This window comes from Rhinolophus hipposideros, assembly GCF_964194185.1.
Source record: "Rhinolophus hipposideros genome assembly, chromosome: X".
Lineage (NCBI taxonomy): Eukaryota > Metazoa > Chordata > Mammalia > Chiroptera > Rhinolophidae > Rhinolophus > Rhinolophus hipposideros.
In genome coordinates, this window is record NC_138046.1 from 82,011,085 (window position 1) to 82,023,676 (window position 12,592).

Below are 12,592 nucleotides of genomic sequence, written 5' to 3' on the forward strand. Positions count from 1 at the left end.
TCGTAATTTCTTGAGAAACCTCCACACTGCCTTCCATAGCGGCTGCACCAGTCTGCATTCCCACCAACAGTGTATGAGGGTTCCTTTTTCTCCACAGCCTCTCCAACACTTGTTGCTATTTGTCTTGTTGATGATAGCCATTCTGACTGGGGTGAGGTGATATCTCATTGTGGTTTTTATTTGCATTTCTCTGATGATTAGTGATGTTGAGCATTTTTTCATATGTCTATTTGCCATTTGTAAGTCCTCTTTAGAGAAATGTCTCTTCATGTCCTCTGCCCATTGAAAACATTTATCCATAAAGACACGTTTGCTCCTTTGTTCGTTGTAGCTTTGTTTACAGTGGCCAAGACATGTAAACAACCAAAATGTCCTTTGATAGATGAATGCATAAAGAAGTTGTGGTATACATACACAACGGAATGCTATTCGGCAGTTAGAAAAGATGATATAGGACATTTATGACAACATGGATGGATCTTGAGAGTATAATGCTAAATGAAACAAGTCAGACATAAAAAGCAGAGAACCATATGATTTCACTGATATGTGGTATATAAACCAAAAACAATAAGATAACAAGAGAAACAAATGAGAATCAAAAGCTCATAGACACAGACAATAGTTTAGTGGTTACTAGAGGGTAAGGGGGCTGGGAGGTAAGAGATGACGGTATAGGGGATCAATTATATGGTGATGGAAGGAGAACTGATTCTGGGTGGTGAACACACAGTGGGATTTATAGGTGATGTAATACAGAATTGTACACCTGAAATCTATGTAATTTTACTGACAAATATCACCCCAATAAATTAAAAAAACAAAAACAAAAACAAAAACAAAATCTTACAGGCCAATATCCCTGATGAGTATAGATGTAACAATTCTCAACAAAATATACTTATTAGCAAATTTATTTCAGCAATGCATTAAAAAGTTCATACAACATGATCAAGTGGGATTTATTCCTGGGATTCCAGGTTGGTTAAATATCCACGAATCAATTATCATGACACACCAAATAAACAAAATGAAAGATGAAAATCATTTGATGATATCAATAGATGCAAGAAAAGTTGCAAAAATCAGTATACATTTATGATAGAAACTCTCAGCAAAGTGTGAGTAGAGGGAACATACCACAACATCACAAAGGCCATATATGACAAACCTACACTTAACATCATACTCAATGGGGAACAGCTAAAAGCATTTTCCTTATGCTCAAGAAAAAGACAAGCATGTCTGCTTTTACCACTTTTATTCAACATTGTATGGGAAGTCCTCGCTACAGCAGTCAGACAAGAAAAAGAAATAAAAGGCATCCAAATTGGACAGATAGAAGTAAAAGTGTCATTATTTGCAGATGACAAAATACTATATATAGAGAACCCTAAATATTACACCAAAAATATTAAAACTAATAAATGAATTCAGTAAAGTAGTTTGATACAAAATTAATATTCATAAATTGGTTGCATTCTTATACACCAATAACAAACTATCAGAAAGAGAAATTTAGAAAACACACCTACTTACAACTGGATAGAAAAAAAAACACCTAGAAATTAATTTAACCAAAGAGGTAAAAGACCTGTACTTGGAAAATTATGAAATACTGAAGAAGATACAAATAAATGGAAGCATATACTGTGCTCATAGATAAGAAATATTAAATCATTATAATGTCCATAATACACAAAGCAATCTATAGATTCAATGCAATCCCTATCAAAATACCAATGGCATTTTTCACAGAACTAGAACAAATAATCCTAAAATTTATATGAAACCACAAAAGACCCGCAATAGCCACCAAAATCTTGAGAATGAAGAACAAATCTGGCGATATCATGCTACCTGATATCAAGCTATACTACAAGACTATAGTAATCAAACCAGCATGGTACTGGCATAAGGGCAGACACATTGATCAATGGAAAAAAATGCAGGGTCAGAAATAAAGCCACACTTATACTGTCAATTAGTCTATGATAAAGGAGGCAAGAATGTACAATGAGGTAAAGACAGTCTATTCAATAAGTGGTGTTGGGAAAAGTGGACTGATAAATGCAAAAAAATGATACTACACCACATTTTTACACCATATACAAGAATAAACTGAAAGTGGATTAAAGATTTAAATGCAGGTCCCCAAACCATAAAACTCCTAGAAGAAAACGTAGGCAGTAAATTCTCTGACATTACTCTTAATAATATTTTTTTGCCATATCTTCTTGGGCAAGAGAAACAAAAGAAAAACTAACAATTGTCATCCCAATAAACTTTAATTGAAAAAAAGAAAAGAAAAATAAACAAATGGGACTACATTAAACTAAAATTTTTTGCACAGCAATGGAAACCATCAATAAAATGAAAAGACAACCCACCAATTGGGAGAACATATTCACCAAGGACACATCTGATAAGGGGTTAATAACCAAAACTCATAAAGAACTCATACAACTCAACACCAAACAACAATTCAATTAAAAGTGAGCAGAAGACATTTCTCCAAAGAGGACATACAGATGGCCAGTAGACATGTGAAAAGATTCTCAATGTCACTAATCATCAGACAAATTCAATTTAAAACCACAATGACATATCACCTCACATCAGTCAGAATGGCCATCATCAATACATTGACAAGTGTTGGTGAGGATGTGGAGAAAAGGGAATCCTCATGCACTGTTGGTGGGATTGCAAGTTCCCTTTTCCCAAAAATAAGACCTAGCCAGACAATCAGCTCTACTGTGTCTTTTGGAGCAAAAATTAATATAAGGCCTGGTCTTATTTTACTCTAAGATTGGGTTTTATATAATATAGTATAGTATAAGATCGGGTCTTATATTAATTTTTGCTCCAAAAGCACATTAGAGCTGATTGTCTGGCTAGGTCCTATTTTCAGGGAAACATGGTTGTTGTAGTCACAGTGGAAAGCAGTGTGGAGGTTCCTCAAAAAAATTAAAAATAGAATTACCATATGACCCAGCAATTCCACTTCTGGGTGGAATTTATCTGGGTATTTATTCAATGAAATTCAAAACACTAATTTGAAAAGATATATGCACCCCTATGTTCATTGCAGCATTATTTATAATAGCCAAGATATGGAAACAATCTAAGTGCCCATCAATAGACAATTAGGTAGAGAAGAAGTGGTACATACCTATATATAATGGAATATTACTTGGCCGTAAAAAGATTGAACTCTTACCATTTGTGACAACATGGATAGACCTGGAGGGTATTATGCAAAGTGAAATAAGTCAGACAGAAACAGACAAATACCCTATAATTCCATATATAAGTGGAATCTAAAGAACAAAATAAACTAACAAAAAAACCCATCAACCTAGCATCAGTCTCCTAAGACAATTGGTGAGAACTCTTTTCCCTTACTTAGAGCTATCCTTAGAGGACAGTAATTTTCAGGTGGTTCTGAGGGAGTAACTAACTCCCTAAAAGCAGTTAGTTCCCAAAATGTTTTGAGCAATGGCAGCCTTGTTGGAATACATGTCTTCCCTTCCAAGGAGATCTCCTGCAAGGTGACGAGACTCATTTAGACATATCACTGCTGGATTGTTTACTTAAACCTTTGCCTACAGTCTTTATGCACATAATTTGTGTTGCTCCCAAGATAATGCTGTAAGAATTAGCTAGACCTTGATGACCCAGAGTCAGTCTTCACTGAAACCTCAACTAGAACTTACATTTGGCTTTAGGAAGAAGGGAGGAAAATTTAAAGAAACTATGTAGAGATCTGGGCTTTATTTCATAATGAAAAACCAAACATACACAACAAAATGAGAAAAAAAAAACCTCACTGAAAGCAACAAACGAACAAGTCAAATGAACAAACAAAAAATCATAGGCACAGGCAACAGTTTTGTGGTTATCACAGGGTAAGGGGGGAGGGCGGAAGAATAGGGTAAAGGGGGTCAAACATATGGTGATGAACGGAGAACCTACTCTTGGTAGTGAACACACAGTGCAATATATAGATGATGTATTATAGAAATGTACACTTGAAACCTATATAATGTTATTAACCAATGTCACCCCAGTAAATTTAATAAAGATAAAAAAGAAACACCTGAAACCTATGTAACTTTACTGATATTTGTCACCCCAATAAATTTTAATTAAAAGAAAAGAAATTAAAAAAAAAATCTTTCCAAACCCAAACAAGCAAACAAAATGAACAAAAGAAATTCCAAAGGGTGTCCAGGAGCTAGTATAAATTCAACCATGAGAGACAATCAGACATAGTGGAAAGAACATGAAATCTGAGTGTAAATCTGACTTGAACTTACTAGCTCTGAGCCTCTTGGTAAGTAGATTTACCTTTCTAACCCTCGGTTTCCTCTTCATTAAAATGAATGTAATAATAGCTATCTCATGAAATAGTGGTAGAATTTAATGAGATAGTGATTTTTTTTGTTTTGTTTTTTGACTTCTTGCGCATTGTATCTGGCAAATACAAGGTACCTAGTAAATGTCACTTTTCCATTTACCATCTTTTTCTACTTAACCTACAACATGACAGCTATTGTCTCCAGCCCTATTGTCCCCAGTCCTGAATTTTTGTGATTGTACAACCCAGGACCCCCCGCCCCCAACATATCAAGGTCTTCTTTTGGAATAAGGACACTCTACTGAGGTATCTCTAGAACAAGGTGGTCTATTGAGGTGCTCACCAGGAGAGAGGGTTGCTCACCTTTCACCACAAATTTCACAATGTTGCTGCGCTGTTCAGAGCCTACCCGGCCCTTGGCAGTACAGAAATAGTAGCCCGAGTCAGCCACTAGTGCAGGCTTGAAGAGTAAAGTACTCAAGGTTGCTATTTTGGTTGGTTCTTGGTTGTTAGTCTGTTCCTTGTACCAAACATAACTGATTGGGGGAGAACCCCGAGCCTGGCATTGAAGGCTAATCCTCATTCCCTGGGGCACTGTGAAGCCATAGCCACTGCCAGTCGTCACTGTGGGCTTGGAAACAGAGACTGCAAAAGGAAGACAAGAGAGGAAACTTTGGGAAGTTACAAGGATATGGGAACACAAGGCCAAGTTATCCCTTCTGGGTATAGGGGTAATGTATATATCTGCAAAGGGAACTGAAGGGGCCCCTGACATGGGAGAGAAGAAGGAAACAGGACAATATAAATAAAAATAGCTTCCTTTGGAAGATTATGTACTGTTTTATATTATCTAGGGTTTTGGATTATCTGGAATTAAAAATCAACTGACCTTTAAAAAACTGTAGTTTTTTTAAACTCAAGTATAGTTTTTGGATTATCTGCAGTTTTTGGATTACAAAGGCCAGATATTTGTAAAACTGTCAAGCCAACAAGACTTATCTTGGCTAAGTCAAGCATTCTTTTCCCCAGGGTTTCTCTGCCAGGAGAGGCCAATTCACTCTCCAATATCCTGATAAGCTATACTCATTTTTATGAGTTTTGAGACCTAGATCCCAAGGAGGGAAACAAGGTTATGGATGCTGAACTTTCTAGGACACTTGAAGGGGTAGAGATTTGAAGGCCAGGAACCCTTTCCAATACTTTTAAACTTATTCCATGAGAGTGATGACCCTGAGGATCATCTGTATGTCCATTTCCTCTGATTAACACATATAACTGAAGGGAGACCGTGTACAGATTAACAAATGTCTATGGGTTTCTCAGGGTTTTCTAGGATTATAGTCTTCTATTGGGTCTTTGCCTATCCTATCAGTGTTTTCCTACCCTCACAGTGATTCACCTTTCTGGACACGGAGATCAATGATCTTATCTCTTACTACTTGGTTGCCATTGGGGGTCTGCCAAGTGACTTCACAAGTGTAGTGGTTCCGGTCATCCATCTCCAGGGTATTCAGTTGGAAGGACACATCTCCTAGGATCTCGTGGTTCACGCGCAGGCGACCCCGGTACTTTGCTTGCTGGATATGGTCTCCAGAGGAGTCACGTAAGAAGATGGTGACTGGATTTGAGCCATGTTGTACCAGCCACTTTACCAAGACTTGGGTGTAGCCTTTCAGAGGACCGTAGGTGCAGGGAATATTAATATCCCCTTTCCAAACCCCTGTCACAGTCTCAGGTGCTTCCAGGATGGGATGGCCTAAAGATGGGGAACAGAGGAAGAATGCAGACATGAATGGCACAACTACCTGGGAGCTAGGGTGGCAGTGGCAGGCCTCAAGAGGCTTCTGAGAAACACCCTTCAACTTTCCTTCCATCACACTTTCATATTCCCTGTGCCCTTTTGTTCTCTGCCAGCTTTCCCATCAACTAGAACCAGTCATCAGAAGGAAAGCCATTAACATTGTTTAGTTCTTGTGAGTTTCAAGTTATTTTTCTGTCACTTTCTTTCTGTGAGGTAACCCTGGGTAAGTCACTTCCTGCCACAAAGGACCCATTTTCTTCATTTATAATGTAGAGAGTTTGGATCAAATAATCTCTAAGTTTTCTGCAAACTCTGACATTCTGTAAGTCCGTGAAAAAAAACTTCTTTCATTTTCCAAAAGAAGTGTGAGAGCAAATGCTGAGCAATTGGGTCTGGGCTATTTTATTGTATATAACTGTGTACCTGAAGAAATGTGGGGACTGTGAGGTAAGAAAGAAAGTATCATCTACCCTGCTTATCCCCTATTGCTCCCTTGGAAGGGCTCAGTAATTGGGTACCTAACCTTAACCTGTTCACTGGAAGGGAAGAAGGAGGCAGGCAAAGGGCAATTCTGAGGGTTGAAACTTCTGTGAGATGCATTCCTGTTTAACAAAATCATTAGCTATTTTTAAGTTTGAAACTTGCACTTTGTAGGTCTGACTTTTCTGCTAGATTTTTCTCCTATCTTTGTTAATTTCCCTTTTGGTTTCTCTTAGTTCTCAGCAAAGGTACATTTGAAAATCCCATCCTGAGGGGAAATGGAGAGGAAAAGTTTTGGAGAGGAAAAGGGTCTGAGTAAAATCTTAGATCTGGCTTTTATTGAAGTGGGAATCATGGTGGAACAAAAAGGAGATTGCTTCTTGGTGTGCTGGGGAGGAAAACCTAGGGGGTAAAAGTTAGGGGTGTTGAAAGAGCCATCACCTCCCATCAGAAATTCCTGTCCATAAACTTATATTTTAAGGATTTTGTGTTTTATTTAACTAGGGACAGGAGTGAGGGATTGCATTTAGAAAATGTCTTTATGTCTCTTGTAGGATAGTTAGTTTCAGTGTGAGCTATTACTGAATAACAGCTTTTATGTAGCCCAGGATTCCCAGGCTTCAGTAAAGCAGATGGAAGATGGGTGGGTGCATGCTTTTTAGCTCCCAGAATGCATTGCCAACTGCCAGGGCTTCTGTCAGTGGGGAGGCTAATGTCAAGCCTCTGGCCTGTGTCCTCATCAGGGACTCTCAGGACATCACTAGAATATTTTTGCCAACATAAAAGCCTTGTGTAGAAAATAATACACAAATATGAGTCCATGTTGCTAGATCCGCCACACACTCTGGGACATGTAAGATTAGTCAAGGAACAGAACTCACACTGATTAATGGGAGCACAATAGGAGCAGGTTTTGGTTTACTCTAAAAATAAACTTTATAATTAATCAGAGCTGTCTGTTAATGGACCTAGCTGTCTAGGGGAAGTTCTGAGCTTTGTTTATTAATATCCCCTTGGATATTAATACTTGGACAAAATACTCTTTAAGGTCCCTTCCAATCCTAGATGGTTCAGTGCTAATAGACTGTAATGGAAACAAAAGCTAAATGATCACATGTTCTAGTTGGTGGTGAACTTTCACCGGATGGTGGGTTTCACTGTGCTATTCATAGTTCATGCCTCCATATGCATACAGATAGAGCTTACCATCATCACAGACATACATGCCCATACATATTTTCAGTCACTTGCAAGCACAAACATACCACTAGCCTTAAGCCCCATAAAGACCTTTCAGTTTGATGTGCTCTTCCCCACTAATCTTCCTCTACCCCTCCCAAACCTCCCTCCCCTTGTCTGAAAAGCATTCTCACATTCCCTTCCTGAGCAACAAAGCAGCATTCTGCTATGAGGACATATGGAACAGCTGAAAATACCTTTGTCTATGCCTACATATGTCTTCCCTCTGACCTTGGGGGAGCTGCAAGGCCTAGCTCACATTACCCTAGGAACTAGGAACTTGCTGGGGATTCTCACGTTGCCTACCTACTCTGGTCTGTCAAGAACATGGACAGCCAGTCTCAATTTCTCAATCTTGAAAGTTACTTTTAGAAGTAGGTCAGATGTGACTTTTCCATTCCAGAATAGGGGCATGGGACAGAGTTAGTAAGCAGACTTCCAAGAATAGCATGTTTTTTCCCTTTTTACTTTTTTTCTTCCCCTCTCTCTTCTTCCACCCATTCTTTCATTTATCCTCTTCCTCCTCCTTCATTTTCTTGTTCTTTTCTCCTCTTCCTCCCTTTTCTTCATTAGCACCATAAAGAGAGAGTGTATCACAGGCACAGGGCATCACAAGAAACGGGATATTGTACTATTCCTCATGTACTATGATCATCAAAGTGAAGGCAACCTCAATAGCATTGGCTTATACCTTCTAACTATTTCTGTGGTTCTCAGGTAACCTAAAGAAACATTGAGTAGGAGCACCTAGAGAGATCAGGAGGGTAGTGAAGGACTTCATGATGTAGTAAGAATAATAAATCTGATCTAAGTCCAAGGTCTGTCCTACCATATATCTCTCTGTGTGACTTTAGGGAAATTGCTAAACCAGACTGAGCTTTAGGTTATTATTAATAAAACGGAGGTAATAATAAACCTTACATGGAGGGTTATTGTGAAGATAAAATGAGCTCATAGATGTGAAAGCACTTAGCATAGTGGCTGGCATTCAGTAGGTGTTGGATAAATGTCAGTCCTGTCCCATGCCTCAGAAGAAACTTCTCATATTTGTCTTGATTCTTCTTATCCTATGGAAGTCCTCAACATGTCTTCCCCAGGATGGGCATAGTCATTATATTTGATCACTGTCAGCTTTAATAGTGACCTGAAGGAGCAGTTAGCCCATGAGTAGGTAAGGAGTTATTCTTCTTAGCCTGATGGAACCTACCAAGTTACAGGCAGGTAATAGGCCATCCCTGAGTTTTAGGGTAGCCAGAGAAGACAGTAGCCTGTATCTCCAACAACAGGGCTGGCATGACAGCCAATGTGAAATGTTGGTGAAATTAAGCAATACTTTTTACTTTCCTGGAAGATGGGTAGGGAAAATCCATTTCAGGAAAACCCCACCTCCTGGGGGGATGCTCTGCCCATAATGGATCCATGATAACCACAAAATGGTTAGTTACTTGGTATAGCAAGGCTTGAGGTACCCAACAGGATAGAATTTGGAGACTTCTAGAATGGCATAGCTGAGAGTGCTTTTTTAAAACCATTTAGTGGCATTCTATCATGGTACATACGGGCAAGCTGAGGCCTAGAGAGAGAAAGATGCTTATCCAAAGTTACAGAGATAACAGGGGCAAAGCTGGGCCTGGAGACCATGAATAAAGACTTTCAGATGCTACACTACCTTCTTACGTTCTTAACTTATTAAACCACCAGCCACAACTGAAGCCGGGAAACCCTTACCTGGGTCTACTTGACATGGTTTAAAGGGATATTATCCTAGAGCTGGATAATATCTCCCTGAATGCCTGAAGAAAGAATTCACACATCTGCCGGCTGCTTTCTAAAAACCCTTTCCTAGAACTTCAGAGCCTTGCTCTCCTCCCTCATGGAAAGATTGAATTTCCTTCAAATGTTGTCCCTGCTCAGGAGAAAGACGAGAGCTAGGCATTGACTCAAGGGGCTTGATTTTAAAAGGGTTGAATTTGAGAAAGAGAAACAGTACTGGACGCCACTCTGGTCCTGGGACCTTGACTTAGGAAAGCAAATGTCTGGGGCCTGTGGGATGGTCCTAAGGAAACGGAAAACCTAGTTTTCTGGGTGTGGGCCCCTTTATAGAACCCAATCTGGGTCCCTTTTAGAATACTGTTCTTCCCACCATTACACAGAGGGTGAGATCTTCCCATGACTTCATACCCTTGTGTCTGACCTCTCTCCCTCTCTTGGGTTTCCTCCTAGACAGAGGATTAACCTAGATAATAGATGCTTATAAAATGTTTATAAAATTCAAATATTAGGACTTATTTTTATTACGATTATTTCAACATGTGTCTTAGACTTTGCAGCTGGTTTTGCCCCCTGGAGGCTTTTTAGAAGTGAAGCCACAGTTCTACAGAGCTGTCCACCTGGCAGGGTCCTTTGAGGCCAACCAAACTAATCTGTTCTCAGTATAGATGGGTTAGGGACATTGAGATCTAGGGAGAGGTGAAGCATTGTTGGCATTCAGTATGTCCTGAGCCTCAGGTCTATAGTGTAAAACCCTCAACACAAGTGGAAGCCTTGCTTCCAGGTCTAGAAGATTTCCTAGGCCGGAGAGGGAACGATACACATGTGAGCGCACACATGGATGCCCACATGATTTAAATTTAACATTTACAAAATGTTTCTGTGAGCCCCAACTCTGCCTCTATGAGTCCCAGCTCAAACCAACAAATTTGGAGAAGATAGGGAGATACATTCTAAAATGTGTTAGAAAATGAAACTATTGTAGTTGTAGAAATAACACTATTTTTAAAAGAGTATTAACTCTGTCACTAATGCTCTGTGGCCTGGACCAAATTATTTTCCCTCTTAGGTGACTTAATTTAATATCTCTTCGAGCTTGAGGTTCTAGAATTTGATGGATCAGAGCCCCAGGATAGGATAACCTATACTGAGTCATCTATAGAAAGCTGGATTCTTTCTGACCATACAAGGGACACCAAGCTAACACCATCCAGCCTCTCCCTTTAAGGATATGGAAAAAGCAGGGGTGCAGCAAGAACCCCTTTGACCTATCTTGGGTATCGCTTAGCTATTACTCAAGTTTAGTTTCTTAAAATGCTATCTCAATGTTCAGGAGTATAGATAAAGTTGGAGGAAGACCCAAGGAAATAATGCTATTATGGGATAGTCAGACCTATTTTGGGATATGTGTCCAGCATTAAGTTCCTACAATTATCCCAGACAAACTGGGACATGTCCACAGGGAAGTGAGTTACCCTAGAAGGTGGTAGGAAACCAAGTCCTGTGAAGACCAGTTGAAGGAGCTGGGTTGTTTAGCTTGGAGAAGAGATGAGTCAAGGGGATATAATATCTGTTCTCAGAACCGCAAAGGGCTGTCACAGCATAGAGGGAACAGATATGATATGCGTGTCTCCAAGAAACAGAACTGGGACCTTTGGATAGAAGCCACAAAGAAGTAGATTGAGTTCAACACAAGGAAGAATTTTTAACAGTTGGAAATGTCTCCGGGTAGACTCGATGGTCTGGGGAAGTAGTAAATTATCAGTCACTAGAAGTATGTGAACAGGTATTCTGAGCGGTTGTTCATAACAGTGAAGAGTGGATCTAGGTTACTTTTAAGGTCCCATCTAACTCTTCAACAGCATTCCTTCTTTGGGAGATATGTGTCTTAACAGGGATCAAAGCCTGGAAGCAGAGAGGTTAAAGTGTAATAGAATTTCAGGTGAAAATCAGAAAATGGAGGAGGGATTTGGGTGGCATTGGGCACTTTCTTAATGCTCCTGAAATAAGAAGAGTGCTATAAAATCATGTGGATATTTTCCAAAAGATGATCCTTTCCAATTTCTACCCAAACTTACCTCCTGCATTCTTCAGCAGACTTCAACTACCTGCCTTTCTTCTGCCCAAAGATGAGTCTATAGCGTTGACTGAGAAACTCACCTGCTCAGCAGAAATAAGCTTTCCTCAGTAGGTATTCAACCCCAGCCCCCCAGCCATTTGCCTGTGTCAGTAGTGGCATCCAGGCCGCAATTTGCTGCCTTACCATAGGCGACCACTGCTAGGTGGCCCAGGAGCAGCAGGCCCAGTAAGAACCCCATCACAGCCAGAACTACTTCTGTCCTTTCTTCCAGCCTCTTGCTGTCAAAGAGGCTTGAACTCCTGATCGCTGCCAGTGTCTGTGCCTGCTCACTTCCCTTCCTTCCCTATATCTCTCACTCGGACTCCCAGTCCCATCTCACATTTCCCTTCCTTCCCTATTTCAGTACAAGTCACATGAGCATCCTTCTCCCTCCCCTGCCTGGGGTTGAAGGTTTGAGGGTGAGTGAAGCAATTCCTCCTACTGCTAGGACATTGACTTGACTTTCACTGGAGCCAGTGGAGCTCTATGGTCTTTGATCTCCCAGGTGTTTATGTTGGTTTTCTTCCACAAGACTTAGAGGTTGTGGAGGGCGACATTTGGGATGAGTCTGCTTATCCCCCAGTGTGGGAGTATTTTCCTCTCTATTGGGCCCAGGGAGAAGAGATCAACTTTGCTGGCCTATGCAATATTCAGCAGTCACACTGTTAATCCCTGCCTGCTCAGTTTATGCAAATGAACAGTGTTGGAGGTGAGTGCCTATGGACTGCAGAGTACAAGAGATTAAATGTATGAAAGAGCTTTCTACACATCAGTGCTTAAATAATTGACAAGCCCATGGATAAGGCTGTTATGGGGGAATATA

General features: G+C 40.0%; 1 protein-coding gene across 11 annotated transcripts in view; it reads right to left on the reverse strand.

The window, feature by feature from the left end:
- Positions 1–12,102, reverse strand: part of VSIG4 (V-set and immunoglobulin domain containing 4) — a 68,066-nt gene extending 55,964 nt beyond the window's left edge. For 6 of the 11 annotated variants that reach the window (XM_081042414.1, XM_081042413.1, XM_081042411.1 and 3 more), the window contains exons 1-3: positions 11,914–12,102; positions 5,760–6,116; positions 4,724–5,005 (exon numbers count right to left, since the gene is read on the reverse strand). In XM_081042414.1, coding sequence (XP_080898540.1) covers positions 4,724–5,005; positions 5,760–6,116; positions 11,914–11,968 — 694 coding nt within the window. In that variant the 5' untranslated portion in view covers positions 11,969–12,102. Of the gene's footprint in view, positions 1–3,220; positions 3,244–4,723; positions 5,006–5,759; positions 6,117–11,913 lie in introns of all 11 variants that reach the window. The other 5 variants (XM_081042408.1, XM_081042415.1, XM_081042407.1 and 2 more) reach the window with 3 other exon arrangements.
- Between the last annotated feature and the right edge of the window lie 490 nt (positions 12,103–12,592).